Source organism: Nomascus leucogenys, chromosome 22a (assembly GCF_006542625.1).
Source record: "Nomascus leucogenys isolate Asia chromosome 22a, Asia_NLE_v1, whole genome shotgun sequence".
In the NCBI taxonomy this organism is placed as follows: Eukaryota; Metazoa; Chordata; class Mammalia; order Primates; family Hylobatidae; genus Nomascus; species Nomascus leucogenys.
In genome coordinates, this window is record NC_044402.1 from 56,258,709 (window position 1) to 56,280,457 (window position 21,749).

Below are 21,749 nucleotides of genomic sequence, written 5' to 3' on the forward strand. Positions count from 1 at the left end.
AGAGGTAGATTTTATAATTCACAGTTTACAGAGAATTCAGAAAGGGCATAAAATCTGCCTAAAGTCATACAGCTAGAAAGTGGCCACACTGGAAGTCAAACCTGAGTCAGCCAGCTCCAAACCTGCTTTCCTGCCACTTTGGCAAAGTGATATCTATCTGCTCACATTGCCTCCTCTTTCCCCATGACAGTGTTCTTGAGGCACAAAGAGCATCCTTGGTATTTCCTGCACAGGCAATTCTTTATGAGCTTTTGTTTGTTTGTTTGTTTCTTTTGAGACGGAGTCTTGGTCTGTTACCCAGGCTGGAGTGCAGTAGCATGATCTCGACTCACTGCAACCTCCGCCTCCTGGGTTCAAGCAATTCTCCTGCCTCAGCTTCCCCAGTAGCTGGGACTACAGGCACACACCGCCATACCCAGCTAATATTTTGTATTTTAGTAGAGATGGGGTTTCCATATGTTGCCCAGGCTGGTCTTGAACTCCTGAGCTCCGGCGATCCACCCACCTCGGCCTCCCAAAGTGCTAGGATTACAGGTGTGAGCCACCTCGCCTGGCCCTTTAACCGGTTATTTTTTATTCATCATGTAGTGAGCAATAAGGGTTCTTCTTGTGCCCCAGCTTGGTAAGATGACCACAAGAAGAAGAAAGTATCTCTACACAGCAGTTTTTCTATAAAGTGCCATATATAGTATATATTTGGGGTTTTACAGGCCATATCATCTTGTTGTAACTACTCAACTATGGGGAAAGTAGCCATTAGCATTATGGAAGTGAATGGATGTGACTGTGTTCCAATAAAACTTTATTTATTAAAACAGGAGTCAGGCCAGATTTGACCCTTGATCCACAGTTTGCTGTTTGAGAATGTGAGATTTGCACAGATGGAACAGTTAAGTAACGGGGCATGAGTTAAGCAACAGGATGAGTGTCATGGACCAAGAGTACGGGCTCCCAGATATCCTGCGAATACCCAAGAGGTGGTGAGTGTACCAAGAGTTTATGGCATTTTGCACGTTGGAGAAGGAGGAGAGGTGAAAAAGGAAAGACTGGGGTTAGATTGTGGGGTCTGGGCTTTAAATACCAAGCTGAATACTACTGGGAGCAGAGATAATGTTCCCCCTACTGGGATACCATGAAGGTGACATTCATTTGTGAAACTTAAACTCATAAGTACACCCCAGAGCAGAGCTGTAGCAGAGATAAGCCAGGCTTTGGGTTCCAGGGAATTTCCTGTAAATTAGTTTACATTTACAGGTAAATATGGAGTCCCATCACACCCCAGCATTTTGAGGCTATTTGCTTTTCTTTTTACGGAGTCCTGCTCTGTCGCCCAGGCTGGAGTGCAGTGGCGTGATCTCGGCTCACTGCAAGCTCTGCCACCTGGGTTCATGCCATTCTCCTGCCTTAGCCTCCTGAGTAGCTGGGATTACAGGCGCCCGCCACCACGCCTGGCTAATTTTTTTGTATTTTTAGTAGAGATGCGGTTTCACCGTGTTAGCCAGGATGGTCTCAATCTCCTGACCTCATGATCCGCCCACCTCGGCCTCCCAAAGTGCTGGGATTACAGGTGTGAGCCACCGCGCCCGGCCTGAGGCTATTTTCTTATGTTCATGTATTGTAGACAGAGAAAATGGCAGACATAATATCGTTTCATAATTTTTTTGAGTATTTCTTTTTGCAAATGCTAAACGTGTATTTGAAAAAAATGTCTCTCAATTTGTTGGATATAACATTTATTAAAGTTGATTAATTGTGTCACTCAAATCCTCTATTATTTCCATTATGACTTTTGTCTACTTGATCCACAGATTTCTGAGACAGGTCTATTAAAGCTTTCATCCATAGCCATAGATTTGTTTATTTCTCCTTTGTTTGTATCAGTGTTTGTTTTATATATTTTGAAGCTGGATTGTTAGGTGCCTAAAGAATCATGGAAATTGTATGTGTTTGGAAGATTATAATTTTTGCCAATATGTCTCCTTCTTTGTTTGTTTGTTTTTTTCTTTTTTTGGCTGTAGTGCAGTGGTGCAATCTCGGCTCACTGCAACCTCTGCCTCCCAAGCTCAAGTGATCCTTCCACCTCAGCCTCCCAAGTAGCTGGGACTACAGGCGTGTGTTTTTAGTAGAGATGGGGTTTCACTACGTTGGCCAGGCTGGTCTTGAACTCCTGACCTCAAGTGATCCACCCACCCCAGACTCGCAAAGTGCTGGGATTACAGGCTTGAGCCACCATGCCCAGCCTTTCTTTATTTCTTTTAATGCTTTTTGTCTTTGGATTTCATTTTGTCTGATACTAATATACTTCCTTTCTTTTTGTTATTATTTGCTTGATATATTTCCCCCATCTGTTCATATTCAAAATGATCTTGTCAGTTTCAATACATCTCTGTAAAAATCATATGTATAGAAGGATTTTGCCCTTTAATGGGGAATTTTTTCTTTTCTCATGTATTATTAATGATATCTTCAGACTTATCGTGTCATTTTATTTTATGCTTCCTCTTTACCTTGTTTTCTTCTTATCTTTTTCCTCTCTTTCCCTGCTTTTTGTTAGACTGATCTTTGCCCCCTTCTCCATCTTTTTAACTTGCTCTATTGATCTGGAAGTTGATTTTCCAATTCTCCATCTTCTGCTGATTACCTTTAAATTTGAATCCTGTTTTTTTTTTTTTTTCTTTCATACCCTCTGAGGCAGATGAATCCTTTAACTTCTAGTTTTCTATAAATGACTAGAACTGATCAGGAACTTTTTCTCCCGTAGCATTATTTAACTTTCCTCCTCCTCCCCCACCTGCCACCTCCCAAGTTGAGATCATCTGGGTAGATTATTGCTCCAAATTGTTGTTTTTAAAATGTTTACATTATGCCTCAATAATTACTCAGACTTCACTAAAAGTTTTACTGGTTTCTTTGTTCACCACAGTTTCGGCATCCCACATCTTCCTCTTTCCTGAATTCACTATTTTTCTATTGAAGCACCTCCTCTGGAAATTCTTTAAGGAATACGAGGGTGGCAAACTTTCTTCTTGTAAAACAAAAATATCTTAATTTTTTCCTCCCACTTGAATACTTCATTTCCCTTCAGGGCCTTGAAGATAATATTTCATTGTCTTTTAACATCCAGTCTGATGCCAATTTAATATTATTCTATTGAAGACCTGCTTTTTTTCTCTCCAGAAGCTTCTAGGATTTTTTTTCTTTATTTTTGTTGTTATGAAGTTTTACTATAATATGTCTAGGTGTGAGTCTTTTTCCCTGGGAAAGGTCAAGCTAATGATTAACTTCTTTCTTCAGCAATTGGGAAATTTTCTTTTGTTAGTTCTTTAATTATTTTCCCTCTTCTATTCTCTGAAGCTCTAGCTTTCTGTAATGCCTATCCCACAGATGGTTCTTAATTTTTTCTCTCAGACTTTCCATCTTTTTATCTTTTTTACTGTGCTTAAGGAGACTTTCTCAGGTCAGTCTTCCTGATCATTAAACCTATCTAGACCATCTACTGAGTTTTGAATTTCAATGATCAATTTTTAAATTTCTTAGACTCCAGATTGATTCTTTTAAATGGATTTAATATTATTTTGCATACCTTGAAGATAACAATTATACATCAACTAAACTGATTTCTGTTTTTGTTTGCTCTATTATCTCTGTTACTTTGGGCATTAACTCTTCCATATGTTAAGTTTAGAGCTATGCTATCCAATACAGTAGAGCCTTGCTGCTTAAATTTAATTAAAACTAAATTAAAAATTCAGTTCCTCAGTTGCAGATGCCACACTTCAAGTGCTCAATAGCCACATGTGGTATTTGGCTACACATTGGACAGCTCAAATATAGAACATTTCCATCATTGCAGAAAGTTCTATTGGACAATATTGGCTTGGAGCTACTCCCTGTCATGGTTATATTTTTCATTAAATTTTTGGTGATTATTGATGTTCTGCTCATCCTTAATTTGCCAGCTTTCTGTTCACTGTAGCCTGTCTGCTACGGGGAGTGGGAGAGAGGTGAGTGGCCTGCTGACAGCCTTTCTCCTGGCTGAGGGCTCCCTATTCCTCTCCCAGAGTGTCAGTAGCTACTTGGAGTATTGCTTACCTCTCTAGCCCAGCACCTTGGGGCAAATCCACTGCTGCTAGCTGTTGAACACTGGTGCTCAGGAATACCCCTGGGACCTCCTCTGGTTTCTCTGGGTCTGTTGACTCAGGCTTGGAGTCCCCCAAACCACTCTTTTCTCCATAGCAGTCTTCTCCTGCATGTTTTAGCTGTGGTTTCCTTCAGTTTTATTTCTTTATAGTTTTTTTTTTTTTTCTCCTGAGACAGAATCTTGCTCTGTCACCCAGGCTGGAGTGCAGTCGCGCGATCTTGGCTCACTGCAACCTCCACCCGCATTCAAGCGATTCTCCTGCCTCACCTTCCTGAGTAGCTGGGATTATAGGCACATGCCACCATGCCTGGCTAATTTTTTTTGTATGTTTAGTAGAGACGGGGTTTTGCTATGTTGGCCAGGCTGGTCTTGAACTCCTGACCTCAAGTGATCTGCCTGCCTCGGCCTCCCAAAGTGCTGGGATTACAGGCATGAGCCACCGCGCCCGGCTTCTTTATAGCTTTGATGCTCTTTATCTTTCTCTCTCACAGATTCAACATTTCTGATCTGCTGATGGTTCTCTGTTTCATCACACGATATTGGATTTACTATTTTATTTGTTTCAAGAGTTTTTCTGTCATTTTGTGGATTGTAGCAGGAGAGACGATCTTTTGCCAGCTTGACCCAAACTGCAACAATGCCTTTGTATAAGCATCACTCTGCTCCTTGTACACACATTTAACAACTAATGGTTGAAAACCTTGCAATTCTCAAATTCAGACAGGTGCTAGGCTGGCTAAATTAGAATCACCTGATAATCCATGGACCCACTCCTGGGGGTTTTGAATGCACAGCTCAGTTTGGGAATCACTGGCCCACTAAGTGGGATGAGCAGGAAAGAGAATCAAGTACTCAAGACAGACCACTTTCTTTGCAGGATAGTTTGTGGCCAATGCTTGAATGCTCAGGATCTCCAGTAGCCAGGTCACTATTTATGTCAGTGAATGGGACAGCGGGTGAGTGTGGAGATGCGGAATTTAGGGACTTCTTTCCCTTAGGACTAATGGAGGATGAGAAATTGCAAAACCCATTGGGTAGAACTCAAGGACAAGGGAGATACAAAAAGTACAATTGAATGGAATTGAGATGAATGATTGCTGCAGGCCTCTCTCCCTCCCACAATGATATCAACTCTGCAAACCCCAGAGATCAAAATGCAGCCAGAAAATTCCCCCATCTAGAGATTTTTAAAAAACTTTAATTGCTATCCTACTGAGGGGCCAACTCCAGCTTTGAGGAGATATATTTACTGGTTAGATTTGCAGTAATGATTATTATTGTTACTGTTAAGAAGAATACACTCATTGTCTCCAGTGAGCTCACTATGCTGCACAAACATGACCTCATTTCTCCTCTGAAGGGGCAGGTATTGTTAACTCTGTTTTCCAAAAGAAGGACATGGAGGTCCACTGCAGTTCAATGCCTTGAGCAAGGCCACACATCAAGAGAGGGGGGGATGATGGAACCAGGCCCTGGACCTCTCCCGTTTGGGTCCCAGGGCTCTTTGCAGAGATCCAGGTTCATGTGTCTGGTCAGTCCCTTGACTTCACTTATGATCACAGAGCTGGTTCTGAGGATCCAAGGGGATCAGAGAAGTCAAGGTCACCAACATCAGATACCAGGGGAGGAATAATCATCACCTTTCAGTGGCTCAGCCAATTCCACACTCCAGTCTCAGCAATCAAACCTTCCCTGGTTTGGCCCTGGTTTTGCTAGGCTCTAGCCTAACTGATTTCCCTCCCTACTTCCTCAACAACTTAGGTGACTCAACTACTTCACTCTCTTGGATCCACTCAGACTGAGAATCATATTCACATCAGACTTGTTCTTCTGCCCCATGAAAAGTTCGTGCTGCCTGTATGTCACTTGGGTTAATTGCAGTATATTTTGGCCACTGTGGAATTCTTTAGGCCCTTGCTTCTGCCATCCCCGAAATTCTGTCCCAGATTACCCTCCCCACCTCCTACCCAAACTTCAAGCCTCAGCATGCCCAGGAAACCTTCCCTTAACCTTCCAGAAAAGTCCCTCTCCCTCTCTGAACTCCTGCCACCCTTATTCATTCATTCCACAGGTAATCACTGAGGACCTACCATGTGGCAGGCAGTACAGGAGATGATGAGGACACAATAGTGAACAAGCCAGACATGGTCCCTGCTCTAATGGAGCTTACATTCTAGTTGGGGAGAAGGGAAAAACAAAAGTAAATAATTCAGTAAGTTAAATATTTACAAGTTGTCATAAGCTCATATGAAAAGACCTCCCTAGGCCAGGCACGGTGGCTCACGCCTGTAATCCCAGCACTTTGGGAGGCCGAGGTGGGTGGATTACCTGAGGTCAGGAGTTCAAGACCAGCCCAGCCAACATGGTGAAACCCCGTCTCTACTAAAAAATACAAAAATTAGCCGGGCATGGTGGCAAGCGCTTGTAATCTCAGCTACTCGGGAGGCTGAGTCAGGAGAATTGCTTGAAACCAGGAGGTGGAGGTTGCAGTGAGCCGAGATCATGCCATTGTACTCCAGCCTGGGCGACAAGAGTTAAACTCCATCTCAAAAAAAAGAAAAGAAAAGGCCTCCCAGTAAAATCCAAAGAAATTAGGGCCTCTGAAACTTACTCTAAATCTGCCCATATCTCTCCATCTTCCACCCTGTCCAAGAAAGAGCTTGGTTTATTGAGGTATGTCAAAAAGGGTTATATGTGGCTAAAGGGTGATGGTAGATGACAGCAGAGGGGTACAAGGTGGGGCAGGAGAGGGAGGCAAGGCTGGACTACACAAGGCCTTGAAGGCTGGGCCAAACAGTGGATTTCATGCTCAGAACAATGAGAAGACATGGTAGGATTTTTGATCAGGGAGTAACATGGGCTGACTTATACTTTATGATGGAGATTCTCAGTGGGGCAGAGGGAAGTGGAGATAGGGGGTATGATTTCACTCCCCTCCCCCAGGGGACATTTGCCAATGTCTGGAGACATTTTTGGCTGTCGCAACTCGGGGAGGGAGTGCTACTGGCACCTAGTGGGTAGAGGCCAAGGATGCTGCTAAATATGCTACAATGCATAGGATGGACCCCCAACAAATGTCAATCATGTTGAGGTTGTATGGCCGAGCTTTAAAATGACTCTGGCTGCCATATGAAGGACAGATTCTCAGTCCCCAAGAGTGGAATTAGGGAGAGCACCTGGAAAGCCATTTAAATCAACTTCATATAGCTATAGTATTGACTCACCTGAACCTTTCTCCCAAACCTTAACCTCCCTGATCTGGGGTCTCTGTTTTCTGTTGAGTGACAGCCAGTCAGCCAACCAGCCCAAATCACCCTGCAAGAAGCCCCTTTGCATTTTAACAGGGACATTTTGGAGACAATGCTTTAACCCAAAAGAACAGTCAGGCTGGCTGAGCAGCAGGGGGAGTCATGCCAAGGTATCACTGTGTAGAAGCCACCTGCTATATGGGAGAGGATGAGGGTTTAGAGACCAACTCCAAGCATGCCCTTTTCCTCCATAGTCATAGTCAGCCCCTGTCATGCTAGCTGCTGCCAACTCGGTGCTCTCCTCCCTAACCTTGAGAATGCCAGGCCTGTACGGGCTGCAGAGGATCTGGACACTGAAAGCATGTGATGCCCTGCACTTACTGCGAGTTTATGAGTATTTACACCAGCATGTAAACCTATCATTTACAGCCTCAGCATGTAAATCAACATAGAGTTCAAGGGCTCTCCTTTTGACTCCTCCCCACCAACTTGAGGTTGGTTTTAACATTTGGGAAGCACATGATTGAGCTGTGGTGACAATGGGAGGTCTGTGGATAAGGAACTCAAGGAGGAGGGGAAGATCCCTCCTTAGAGGCAGGACTGGCCAAGCAGATGGTGAAGGAAGGAGGGTTTGTCTTCCGTGCCCCAGTTACGGCCCACTCTTCTACTAACACAGAGGTTGATAACCTTTTGAGAGAGAGAGAGTTTGTGTGTGTGTGTGTGTGTGTGTGTGTACGTGTGTGTGTGTGGGGGGGGATGGTTATGGAAATTTTGAAGAAAGCTATAGAAAACCTCTCTTTGGAAGAATGGATAGTGTGGACAAAAGTTTGTATAGAATTTAGGAGACTCCCAAATCCCCTTAAAGTGACAATATGAACTAATTCACACCAAAGTATAGATGACTAACAATGTTCAGTATATTTCCATTTAAATGGGGGAGGAAAGCCGTTAAATCGAGCTGGAGCTCTTACCAGGGAACTTCTCTAAATCAGTGGGTTGAGATACATTCTAAAGAGGCTGGAAAAGCATCTCCTAACTTCTGAAATCTCTGCATACTCCTACTGTACCTACATATAAAACTGAGTTTGCATATAGGGAAGCAACAGAGGGAGGAAGGGCGGCAGCATGTTTTTAGGCTAATTTAGACTCAAAAGGTCACCTGAAACTCCACCCAATGGGTTTTGCTGGGACTTGGGTACTAGATATTCCTGGCCAGCCAAAGTATCTGATCTTGTTAATGGGCCAATAAAAATTAGGGGGACAAAGGCCAAGCACTGGCTACTCAAATGAATCTCCTCTGCAAAAGCCGAGCAAGCAAGAGCAACTCGTAATGAGTTGTAACCGAGCAAACAGAGGAATCATTGCGTTTCATTAACTTTAATAGAGCTTGTTAGGCTGGCTTCCAAGGGCTGTGGGACCAGAGAGAAAGCCAGACTCATCATTGGGGCTGGGAGAAGGCTGGCTCTTGTGGACTCCCCCTGCGTTCCCCAGCGCCAATCTGGAAGCAGCTGCTCTTGCTACCCCCATGGGCTCCCCAGCCCAGCATGACATCCTGGCTACACAGGCAAGGAGCCCAGGCCTCAAGGACTAATTCTTTCTTGCCAGGGTGGGGAAAGACACAGACAAAGAGCTCAGGGCAAACCATCTCCAGGCTTGGGCAGGCCACCTGGCTCTGGGCACCTCCAAAGAGGCCCCCTTCCAGGGACATCAAAAGTTCAGCTCCAATGCCCATAAGCCCCCACTAAAGGATCCCACCAGGCCAGAGCCCAGCCCAAGGACCACTATCAATGCCAGCCACAACCCTGTCCCCCTCTTCCTTCTCCCCAGATCTGTCCACCAGAAAAATGAAAAACAAACAAACAGGGCCAGCAGAAAACACATCACCAAACAAACTCGCCTCACATTGTCCTCTGTGGTTGGCCAGAGCAAGAAGCCAGAGGTTGTTTGCCTGGAAAAGCCCAAGTAGCTCCTTGAGCTGGACCCCTGAACAATTCAGGGTTTGCCTTGCCTCCTCCAGGGCTGCCTCCTTCTCTTTCTCTCTCTTGCTTCTCCATCTCTCTTTTCCTTCTGTCCATTATTTCCCTCCCTGCCACTTCTTTTCTGTTTGTTTGTTTGTTTGTTTGAAACGGAGTCTTGCTCTGTCACCCAGGCTGGAGTGGAGTGGCGCAATCTCGGCTCACTGCAAGCTCCACCTCCTGGGTTCACGCCATTGTCCTGCCTCAGCCTCCTGAGTAGCTGGGACTACAGGCATCCACCACCACACCCAGATAATTTTTTTGTATTTTTAGTAGAGATGGGGTTTCACTGTGTTAGGATGGTCTTGATCTCCTGACCTTGTGATCCACCTGCCTCAGGCTCCCAGAGTGCTAGGATTACAGGCGTGAGCCACCACGCCCAGCCCACTTCTTTTTATGTCCTCTTTTCCCCGTTTTTCCTTCTCTTCTCTTCCTGCATCCATGATGAAATAAATTCACTAAAAATCAATACATTGAAGAAATCCTGGAGCACACATAAAGCCAATTCACGAAGCGAGCCCGCCATGCTGCTACTTTGCTGTAAAGTTGCCGGGTTCCCGGAGCCTATGCAAACTGTCAGTTGCTTAGCATCTGACGGAAACAGGCTCTTCATTGTCTAGCCCCATCCCACCCTTGAGATCTTCCTCCACACTCTCTGAAATACTTGTCTCTGATTGAACCATATTATTAATTCCCTGAAGACATTCTCCTCTCCAAGTCTTTGCTCACGTTGTTCCTGCCACCTGGAAAGCCCTCACTCTCATCACCCAACTCCATGTATGAGAATTCTATATATTCTTTGAGGTCAGCTTTAAAAACCCTTTCTTCCTCCACTGAGTCGTCCTCCTGCTTCCAGCTGGAATTAATCTGTGCTGTTTATGCCCTCATTAGAATTTTATCTTGGCACCTCCATGTTTGGACATTTACCACATTCTGCCTTATATTCCAATTATTTAGATGTGAATTTCTCTTACCAAATTATAAACTTAAAAGGAGAAACCATGTCATCTTTGAATCCCCACATCCTTTAAGTACCTGGTATATAGTAAGTGCACAATAAATGTCAAACATTAAACATTGAGTCTGTGGTTATAAAGAAATACACATACAATTAGTTCCAAATCTTAACTTCACCAATGCGGGCCTATTTCAAATACAATAATTTTATTTGCAAATTTGTTTGAGGCAGTGGGTTCCCTGAGTAGACTCCCAGAGGTCTGGCTTCAGGACTTCACCAAGAGCTGAAGGATGGTATGTTAGATGGCGGCACCTACTGGTAAAGGGTGGCACTACAGCTTGGATCTACCAAAGAGAAGCCACCAAATTTCTCAATCAATCCCAGCAGCACTGGACCCGGGGACTGGGGACAGACGGTAAAGACAGAAGAGGATTAGAATGAGCTCCTTCCGGGCTGGGTGCGGTGGCTTACACCTGTAATCCTCGTACTTTGGGAGGCCGAGGCAGGTGGATCACCTGAGGTCGGGAGTTCAAGACCAGCCTGACTAACATGGAGAAACCCCATCTCTACTAAAAATACAAAATTAGCCAGGTGTGGTGGTGCATGCCTGTAATCCCAGCTACTTGGGAGGCTGAGGCAGGAGAATCGCTTGAACCTGGGAGGCGGAGGTTGCGGTGAGCTGAGATCGCACCGCTGCACCCCAGCCTGGACAACAAGAGTGAAATTCCATCTCAAAAAAAAAAAAAGAATGAGCTCCTCTCCCTCCTCGGTAGCCCTTAAGCTGATCAAGAGGTGGAACATCGCTGAGTCCAGGTCAGGGGCCCAGGGAAGAGCCCGTTCTTCTTCAACATACTGCAACTTCCTACAGACTAGATTTTGCAGGACCAGAGCAGGCCACCAAGGATCTCAGCCTGACTATGATGTTCCTCAGCTTTGCCAAGTCAGCTCAGAAGTGGAGATGTGGCATAATGAAAAGAGAGCCTCTTGCCGCAAAAGGGAGGCAAAATTCTGTAAGGATATCAAAACTCAGCACAAGCACATAGCTGGCAAACATTCCGACGATCCTTCCTTATTGCAGGTTTTCAGCTTCTCCTAGAATGATTTTCAGCCCAATAGCAGCCCTTCTATGAAAATGTAATAGAAGCTATTGGGTAACTGAGCTTTGTTTTACAACAATTTGCTTTATGGTCTACTTGAAGTTGGTTCATGGATAAATTGAACTTTGCCCCAATACTTCCACCTATCCTTTTCTTAATCCAGGATATCCATAGGAGTGGTACTGGTAGATGAAGTGGTCCTTCTGCACCTCTCCATCTTTTCCTCTGAGGAGGGAACCCATTGGAGATCTAGGAGAGGATAGCCATAAGGAATAGGGTAGGGGGAGGGAAACCAAGCCACCTCTTAGCAAAATTAGGAAGTTCCTTATGAGTGTTCCTACAGCCCGCTCCTCTGACACTCACAACACATTTTTTAGGGTGTCAACTGATAACTAAAGTTTTAACTGGCAAAGGCTGTCACCCTCTCTCACAGGAATATTTGTATTTAGGGCCAAAGAACATAATGTTTAGCTCAAAGGAGTGATTCTCCAATAATGGAATGTTAAGCATCAGTCAGAAAGATCTTTGATGAGGTGGCAGAGAATCCCCCAGGGACTTTCAAGTGGCCTCACCTAGGGTTCTCCTTCCTGGACCTGCCTCCCAGAGTTCATATGAGAGCTGCCTATAGACTCCTTTCATCTGTTCTGGCCCCAGACCTCTGACCACTCAGGCTGCTTCTTGCCCAGTCTCCTACCTCTGGCTGCTTTATCTAGGCTGCCATTACCCAGTTCTTCAGACCTTTGGGGATATCCTGAGCTCTGGCTTGGAAGGTTCCAGATACACATCTGTGTCTTCCAGACCCTGAAAGTCTCTAGCAGGAGTCCTCTCCTAGGCCCCCTGTGTGTCCATGGTCTTTCTTCAGTGGGGTTTTCCACACTGCCCTTCCATTGAACACCCTCTGCTGCCCTAGGTCCTCCAGGAAACCTGAAGCATCCTCAGGTGGGTGGGAGGCAGGGGAGACAAGGTCAGGGAATGCTTCACTTCTCCTCTGGGGTTTGCGTGAGCTCACCCTTCCTTCATTCTTTCAGCTATTCAATAAATATTCACTGAACACAACTATCTGCCAGGCATATGCTTAGAGCTGGGAATACAGAGGTGACCCAAATGGGTCTTGCCCTCAAAGGTTTGACAGAACTAGTGGAAGGTAAACAGACCATTACCGATAGCCAGGGCCATCACTGGGATAGGTTTCAAGGACCACTGAGCTCCAAATCTGCTGGGGCAGTAAAAAGACTTCCCTGCCAAGGTATCATGGAAGCTGGATCGTTTTATTTTTGTTTTTAACAGGGTCTCATTATGTAGCCCAGACTAGAGTGCAGTGGTGAGATCACAGCTCACCGAACCTCCAACTCCTGGGCTCAAGCAGTCCTCCTACCTCAGCCTCTGAGTAGCTAGGACTACAGGTGTACATCACCACTTCAGCTAATTTTTGAATTTTTTGTAGAGACAGGGTTTCGTTAGGTTGCCTGGGTTGGTCTTGAACTTCTGGCCTCAAGTCATCCTCCTGCCTCAACCTCCCAAAATACTGGGATTAAAGGCATGAGCTACGACAAGATTTTAAAGGGCAGTAGTTCTCCAGCTGGGAAGAACATGGTGCGTGCCAGGCATGGTGTAGCTAGGGTGTAGTGATGGTGAAGTCAGAAGACAAGCATGAAATGTCATTGGAAATAAAGGCTCAGGACTGGCACAGAAGGCCACGTACACTGTGCCAAGCAGCTAGAACTTAGCTCTGTCAGGCAGTGGCCCACAGGAGACACAGGAAGTACCTGAACTGTGGCAGCAGCAAGGCGGATCAGGAGGAGGACTGTCCTTAGGACTCTGAGGAATCCAGATGGGGCCACTGAGTAGGTTATGAGCCATTAACCTCAAGATGGAGATCACGGGAAGAGGAGAGGTCAGGGGAGAATGTTGTGAGGAATGAGTTCAGCTGGGGGTAGGTTCAGCTTGAGGTCTTGAAAAATACCATCGGAAGTATCTATAAGTAGGTGGAAATATAGGACTAGATAGGAAGGAGAGAAGGGAGCTAGAGCTATAGATCTGCGAATTGAATATACGGAATTAGAGTTAGGAGAAAAGTGGGGTTAGGGATACAGTTTTGATGGTCATTGGCATATTGGTGGTGCCTGGTGCCATAATGCCCCACTATGTGCTGTCCACCTATTTTCTGAGGGACCTTCCACACAAGTCATCATCAGTAACACTCCAAACATCAGTAACAGAAGTTTATCCTCCCTATTTTCCAGATGAGGATGATAAAGCTCAAAGAGGTGAAGAAACTTGTCCAAGCTCACCCATTGACGTGGCTGGGATTTAAACTTGGGACTATCTGACCACAAAGCCAATGTTCTTTCCATCACCCTTGCTGTCCCTCAGAGAGTCCCCTAGGGAGGTCATGTAGAGTGAGAAGTGAAAAAAGCCAAGCTAGAAGCCCAAACTCTCTAGCATGTAAGAGGCCAGCAGAGAGAAAGCAGCCAGCAGGAGATGCAGGAGAAGAAAGCACTCCAAGAAGGGGAAGAAGAATGTTCAGAGGTTTTGGATGAGGTAGAGATGTCAGGCTAGATAAGGACTGGCAAACAGCCCTGGATATGAAGACGTGGAAGTCGCTGGAGACTTTGGGGGAGGGGTGGCAGAGGGAGTCTGGGACAGAATGCGTTAGGGCCAGGGATGAATGGGAAGCAGTGATATGGAGACCTTGGGCAGAGAAGTTGGGAGCCTGGAAGGACGAGAGGCAGCAGGGTCTGGGTTACTTCTCTGTTGCTACTATAGGATGCTGCAGATCTTATTGTGTTTACAGGAGGAGCTGAGGTGAGACATTCAGGCAAAAGAGGGGATAACTGACAGAGCGAGCTCCCTGAAGTGGCAATAGGTGATGAGATCCCGGTACATGCACATGGTATTAGGCTTGGCCAAAAGGATGGACCCCTCTCCCAGCAGTGGAGAGAGAAGGGAGCAGGCGATAGGAGGCTCATGTTAGATGGCTCCTGGCTTTTTGGAGAAACAAGAATTGAGGATGCTGATTGGAGAAGTATGGGGGCTGGGGTTGGCAGAAGGGAAACAAGTTTGGGAGGGCAACTGTGTGGAAGTGGACAGGGTGCAGGCCTGGGGTGGTTGGAGATTTGCCTTGTGATGTGCAGGGGTCTGGAACCACACATCGGTGACGATGCCAGTTGGCAGGGTAGAGATTTTTTGTTTCCTTAGTGAAAGCAGCTGGGGCGCAGGTGGAGAGGAAGCAGGTGGCAAGGTAACTCAGGAGTGGATGTGGGCAGAGAGGAGGGGTGGGAGGAAACTGGGGTGAAGGGCCAAGGGAGCTAAACTGGAGGTGGCCTAAGTGTCCAGAGGAGAGGCTGGAACAGGTGTGGGCAGCTTGGATTGGGTTACCTCTGCCCCATGTCCTGGCAGGGCTGCCTGTGGACCTCTCTGTAAAGCCAACTCTAAGGGCCTGGGAACAAGGTACTCCTAGAATCCCAGAGCTGGGAAACAGACTTTGAGAGAGGGTTACTTCCACGCCTCTGCCTATATGGCAAAATGACTCCTGAGCTACCTTGAAGGAGTGCAAAGCAAGGACAGAGTCAGCCTGTCCACCAGCCTAGTAAGATCCCCTCCCTCCCTTCTTCAATTTTTTTTGTTGCTGTTCTGACTGTTCTCTTCTCCTCTCCTCTCCATCTGTCAATTACTGATTTTTGTTTATGTGTCTATTTTGTCCTTTTTTTTTTTTGAGACAGAGTTTCACTCTTGTCGCCCAGGCTAGAATGCAATGGCGCGATCTCAGTTCACTGCAAACTCAACCTCCTGCTTTCAAGTGATTCTCCTGCCTCAGCCTCCCGAGTAGCTGGGATTACAGGCATGCGCCACCACACCCGGCTAATTTTGTATTTTTAGTAGAGATGGGGTTTCTCCACGTTGGTCAAGCTGGTGTCAAACTCCTGACCTCAGGTGATCCGCCCACCTCGGCCTCCCCAAGTGCTGGGATTACAGACGTGAGCCACCGCACCCAGCCACTTTGTCTCTTAAATATTGTGTGACTCTGGACAAGCCATGTCACCTCCCATCACCAGACAGGTGATGGCTAAAGTCTTCTGCAGTTCTATTGCTTAACGACTCTCCAGAGCAAGGATATGTGTACAGAGCCCTGTATGTGAAGGTGCTGGTCTATGACCCTCAGCCTGATCCCAATGATTAGGGTGTGAGTGGCAAAAGTGTATCAAGTCTCTGTGAATTCAGAGGAGGCAGTGCAGACAGCTGAGGAGGTATACAAGCTTCAGAGTCAGGCCTGGGCCCAAGTCCTGGCTTTGTTCTTTCTTAAGTCTGTCATCCTGGGTAAGTTAATCTACCTGAGCCTCAGTTTTCCCACCAATAAAATGGGGATAACAATTCCTGCCTTATAGGCTCGTGATGGAGTGCCTGGTACAGTGTCTGGAACATAGAAAGCACTTGGTAAATGGTAGCGATGAGCTCTAATTTGTGTTTCGGGGTGTCTATGTCTTCTTAAGGCAGAGTAGGAGGTGCAAGACAGTAGGGATGGAGAGACTCCAGAGCTACCTAGCTGGCAAGTGAATATTCTTCTAACTGCATAATGTGTAAGTGCTGCTGACAAGGGCAGTGTGCTGGAATGCATGGAATTTTTGGAACCTTCTCAGTAGGTATCTATGACAGACAGGAACCTGTTGGGGGTGGTGAGAATCTAGCCCAGTTGGCTGTGCTCACACCCAGTGGCATCAAAGCCTAATCTGGGACAAGGCTGCTTCTTTCCACCAGGCATTACTATACCTTTGTTATCAAACACTTGGGCATTTTTTTTTTTTTTTTTTTTTTTTTGAGCTCCGTCGCACAGGTCAGAGCAGCGGCACAATCTCGGCTCACTGCAACCTCCACCTCCCAGGTTCAAGTGATTCTCCTGACTCAGCCTCCCAAGTGGGCGGGATTACAGGCATGCACCACCACACCTGGCTAATTTTTGTATTTTTAGTAGAGACAGGGTTTCACCATGTTGGTCAGGCTGGTCTCAAACTCCTGACCTCAAGTGATCTGCCCACCTTGGCCTCCCAAAGTGCTTGGATTACAGGTGTGAGCCACTGCACCCGGTCCCAAACACTTGGGCTTTTGTTCTTCTGAGAAGTAGTGGAAAAAACAACAATAGCCTCCACCTATTGAATGCCTACATGTGCCACTGCCAGGTGTTTTCCACGTATTATCTCATTTAATTAACACCATTAACCCTATGAGGTTTTTATCCCCTATGTCAAATGAGAAAACTGAAACTCCCTGAGATTAATTTCCCTGAAGTCACAGAGGTAGAAAGTACCAGAGCTGAGATTTGAATTGCCAGTTTGTTTACAGCCCACACAGACACTGATGGACGGACACTTTTGAGGTCATATAACCATATCTATTTTCCAGGTGAGGAAGCTGAGGCTCAGAAAAGTGAAACAACTCACCAAGAAAAATAGATGGCTGGGAAATGGTAGGGCCTAACAATGATCTCAGGGCAGTCTACTTCCAGCTTGTATGTGCTCTCCTTTAGACTATATGGCACTGCCCATCAAGGTAGGGTCACTGGACTCATTTTATATATGGGGAAACTGAGGAGCAGAAAGAAAAAGCAATGCTCATGGAAGGAGACCTTGCAGGGGAGGGGAAACCCCTGAGTCTGGTGGGCCCTGGCAGAAGGATCCCTAAACAGGACTGAAACAAGATCTATCAACTAGGGGATCCCTGACCCCTGCCAGTCTTCTCCCCAGACATTTTCAGGAGCAAGTAGAATGAAACGAATGTCAGAAGCATCCCTGAAGGAAAACAAAGCCCCAAAGCAAACTGCAACCTTAGAGGTGCGTGCGGACATTTTGCCCCTGCTGGTTATGATATGGCACGTGCTGCTGCTGCTTTTGTAGTACCACTTGCAAGTGCCATCTTGTTATTCCTTCTCTGTCATCTTCCTGAGTTACTGTCCAACTGAGTCCCTGCAGAAGAGGACAGGGCAAAAGGCAATGTGAATTGGATCAACACCTCAACTCACAGTGTCCTGGTGATATAAGCCCTGCTTCTACTCCTATAGAATACTCTGAAGGGCTGAGGGTACTCTGGAATCAGATTGGGTGAGTGGCAGCAGGAGAGAAGAGCAGGGAACTGCCTCTTTTTGCCCAGATGTGGAGGAGTAGCTCATCTGGTCCAAGAGGAAAAGAGGAAATCATCAGAGGAAAACTGGTAGGATGAGATAAAAGGTAACTAGGGGGCAAAAAAATCAATCTTCCAGAGACATAGTGGCTTAGGTGGAAGAACCCACCAAACCTCCCTCCCTGAAAGCCAGGGCAATATCCGTACTCAGAGGGCCAGGAAATCACCCTGAACTGAAGGCCCCAAATAACTCATAATACCCCTACAGAATCCTCCTTGCCCACCTCAAGGAGGATGTAGGGGCCCTCCCTCCATCCCCCCAGGGACCCAGAGGAGCTATGCTAGTGTCCAAAGAAGGCAGAGGCAGAGCAAAGCAAGGCAGCGTGCCATCTCCCCTCCCAGGCTTGGGGGGGCTCCTCAGCTCTCTCTCTCTCTGTGCCCACATGGAGATCACAGGCACCGTCCGGCAACCTCCAATTCTTTCTCTTTTTTTGAAACCATTCTCTTGTTGGGGGCAAAAAAGATGGCAAGTTTACACTTGTCCTCCAACCCTACACATAATTGGTGGCAGCAGGCAAAACTGCTGCAAGGGGAGGGTTTTGCCAGTGGAATGAAGGAGGGAGGGCATCTTAGAGTGACAGGGCTGGGAGGGACCTCAATCATCTGACCCAGCCTTTCTGTGGCCTCCACACTATTCCCATGATCTATGTGCTCCCATCCCAAAGGTCATCTTTGAGGCTATGCAAGGTTCTCCAGGCCTCCTCCCCCAGGCTTCCTGGGGGCACTGCCCCCTTTCCACCACTGAGTGAATCCACTACCCTCTTGTTTTCTGAGGAAACTGAGGCCCATTGGCATATGACTTGTTCAAAAGTAATCTTCATCCTAGGATAAGAAGTCTGAGTCTGTTTCCATCCTACTTTTCCACTGAATCCCTAAGAAAGGAAGGGCTCAGCTCTTCTTCCTGGCGGACAGGACCATTGCCAACAAAGCCCTCCCCTTGCCCCAGCTGATGTGGGCAGCCAATATCGAAGGTCTCAGAACTGAATCACCTTTGAGGAGATCTTGGTCATTGCCTCTTCCTCCTGGGTACGCTGAGGGCTCTGTGAGGCTAGTCTGGGTCCTAGCAGCATCTTCCCTGTAGAAAATTGGACCTGGCTTGGTCTCATTCTGAACACAGCCTCACACTCCAAGAAAGTCCTCACAACCTTTCAAGAGGTCTTTCCTCTTTCCCTTACAATGGAAGGAAAGAAGATACAGAGTGGGTGAACAGTCAAGAGGCAGCATCCATGGTTGGAAGACACTGCTCCTTCTGCAGTTTGCCCCTGTTTTAAAAACATCCTTTCTCTTTCCTCTGCTCCCCCTCTGTTGGAGGGATGAAGGGTTAAGAATGGACCAGTCAGGACCACCTCTTGAAGCGGGGTGCAGGTTTGGAGGAGCCTCTTGTACCTGTCTTTATGTCTCTGTGTTTATACACATAGACATAATTCTGTGGGGTAGCTTTCGCCCCTGTGCTGACCACATGAGAGTGTCTGTATGTCTCTTTGGGTAGGGTGGTTCAGTGGGCTTACCTCCAAGGCCTTAACTGCAAGGGAGTCTGCCCTGGAGCTGGCAGTTTTAGCAGGCGGAGGCTACTTTCTTTTTGGTCCTCAAAGTGGACTCGCATCTAGGAATGGGGACTGAGTCCTGAGGGTGAGGGTGTGGTAGGTGTAAAAGTTGAGAGGGTGTTACTCGGCCTGGTGTCGGAGGCGGTGTGTTCCGAGGTCCTATGTCCCCTGTCAGGCTGTGTCGGTGGACACGCCCGAGTGCCGTGTGTCCGTGTGTCCACGTCTGCTCCAGCCTCCCCAACACCTAGCACCCTCTTTGTCTCGGGTGGAGGTGTGCGTTCAAACCTGCGCCGCACGGCCGTCCTCGCGTGCGAGCGCGGGGACGCACCCTCGCTCCCCGACTCTTTCCTAGGGGAGCGAGGACGAGTCGGAGCCCGGTGCTGTTTGGTCTGGAGCCGAGCGGAGCTTGCATTGATCCATTGATTGTGCGCGGTCTGCGCCTGACCTCCCTGCTCCCGGGGAAGCCGTCTCCATGGAGACCGGGCCCGCTCCCCCAGCGCCGGATTGTAAATTCCTGCAGGCAGCGGCCCGGCAGCCTGGGGAGGGGGCCACCGCGCCCGGGCGCGCAGGGGGAGCGGCCGCCGCGCCGAGGCCCCATTTGAAAGAAAAAAGGGCACGAAAAAGGAGGTGGTGGAGAAGGAGAAGGAGGAGAAGGAGGAGAAGGAGGAGGAGGAGGGGGAGGAGGAAGAAAGCAAAAAGGAGCGAGGAGAGGAGGAGAAAGAGGAGGAGGAGGAGAAAGGCGAAGAAAAAGAGCCTGAGAGACGGAGAAAGAGCGAGAGAGGAAGAAAGAGAGGCAGAAAGGGCGTGTTTCTGGCGCTGCGTTTCCCCTCCCCTTTCTCAGGTCCTTCGCTCGGGCTCTGCGCGCTCTCCGGCTGCAGCTCTCTCCCGGCGAAGCTGGGAATTGGGTGGGATTACACGGAGCAGCCCCGCCGCCGCCGCTGGCAGAGGCCGGCTTGGAGAGGGCGGGGGTTCCCCTCCGTCAGTCGCCCCTGGCCTCGTCGCACTCTCCGCCTCGCTCTCCCCGACGTCCGGCCAGGAGGAGCCGGTAGCATCGGGAGCCTCGCGCCGAGGGCGCCGCGGTCCGCGCCCCGCGACTGCAGCCCCCGGCCTGGCCCCGGCGGGGCGCCCCCTCCCCTCCCCCTCCTGCGCGCTGGGATCCGGCTGGCTTCCGCCCTCCCCTGGCCGCGGACCGGCCCCGGCGGCTGGGCCGCCAGTAGCTCCAGCCATGGGCTCCGGGCGCGTACCCGGGCTCTGCCTGCTTGTCCTGCTGGTCCACGCCCGCGCCGCCCAGTACAGCAAAGCAGCGCAAGGTAAGGAAGGAGGGGCGCGCGGCCTGGGGGCTGTCCCGGCTGCTGGGCCTCAGGGCCTAGGCGCGATTCCCGAGGGGCAGGGCAGGTGCTGGGGAGCGTGCTGCTGTCAGAACCCGGCTGTGTGCACCCGGACTCCCCGGCCAGGGGCCCGACCGCTGGGCGCTGCGCCCCCAGCGAAAAGCCGGACAAGCTGGGGGCGGCAGAGAGGAGTGAGAAACTCTTGGGGGCAGTGGGCAGAAGAGACCACGCGCCTCAGAATTCTGCCCGACTTCATCTACCCCCAGCATCTTCGAAAGACTTCTTGTCCTCCAAAATCTGAGAGAGAATTTTCTCTTCTCTCAAACATTGCCAGAAACTTACGCTGTGGCCTGGAGAGACTGAGGGAATAATGAAAACTTCTCAGCCGTGCCGTATATTTCTTTCCCTTACCTCCAACCCGCATGCAAAGTTAGATATTTCTAAGTTGATGCCTTATCAGTGGAAAAATGTTGAAGAAAAATAGGATCTTTTATGGAAAAATCAACTCATCTCTCACCGGATGGTAGGGGGCTGAAGAAGAGAAGAAAATTTCTGTGACTGGCTCCCGACAGGAATGTTGCGTTTCTGCCTCTTTGGGGGGAAATCTCTTTCGTCTTGCATGGCTTTCATTTCTTATCATAATATTTATTTATTAAGGCCTCGGGTTTCCAATTCCATTTAAATCCAGGTCAGAATTGCATTAAAATAACAAAGTAGAATTCCAGGCCGGGGAGCTCTGACAGATCCCTCTAGGAATTAAAGAGAGACAGGGAGGCCTCCCGCCCCTGTCCCTGACCCCCAGCTCATCGCCTAGCAGGTCCCAAGGCTGTGCAGGCAGAGACTAGGCTGATGTACCACAGTTCTCTCGGGACAGTTTCTCCTCCCCCTTGACCTCTTGCTGTACCCCTCCCCCATCGTGTCCTCACCGACAAGAGATTTATACGGACAAAAAGAAAATTCCTCCTGGCAAGGTTTTGCCCGGGAGGGTATGATTCTGCCTATTGTCCCAGGGGCTCCTGAAGCCAGCTGGGGTGAGGAGGTGGCTGGGCCAGAAGGAAAGTTGAACTTGGGAGTTGGGGAAGCCTGAGTGTCCGACACAGGTCGCTGTGTCCCAGAGCCTGAGCGTTTGGCTCTTAAGCTGCTCTGTTGTGTTGGATGGGCTCCTGCTCTGTGAAGAGGAAGGTGCTGTATCAATGCCGCCCTCCTCTCCCCAAACACTGCCTTTTCAGCTAACCTCTTCCCCCTCC

At 48.2% G+C, this 21,749-nt stretch overlaps 1 protein-coding gene and 1 long non-coding RNA gene across 2 annotated transcripts in view; one reads left to right on the plus strand and one right to left on the minus strand.

The window, feature by feature from the left end:
* Positions 1-10,502: 10,502 nt before the first annotated feature.
* On the minus strand, positions 10,503-17,181 carry LOC105739035. The gene is made up of 3 exons (XR_001114892.2): positions 16,822-17,181; positions 16,359-16,363; positions 10,503-10,843 (listed from the first exon to the last, which is right to left on the minus strand). It is a non-coding gene; the product is annotated as an uncharacterized LOC105739035 (long non-coding RNA).
* A 3,052-nt stretch (positions 17,182-20,233) lies between these two features.
* The window catches only part of SCUBE3 (signal peptide, CUB domain and EGF like domain containing 3), a 39,841-nt gene continuing 38,325 nt past the window's right edge, over positions 20,234-21,749 (plus strand). Inside the window, exon 1 of the mRNA XM_030802568.1 lies at positions 20,234-20,484. Within this exon, the coding sequence (XP_030658428.1) occupies positions 20,400-20,484 (85 nt within the window). The 5' untranslated portion in view covers positions 20,234-20,399. The remainder of the gene's footprint in view (positions 20,485-21,749) is intronic.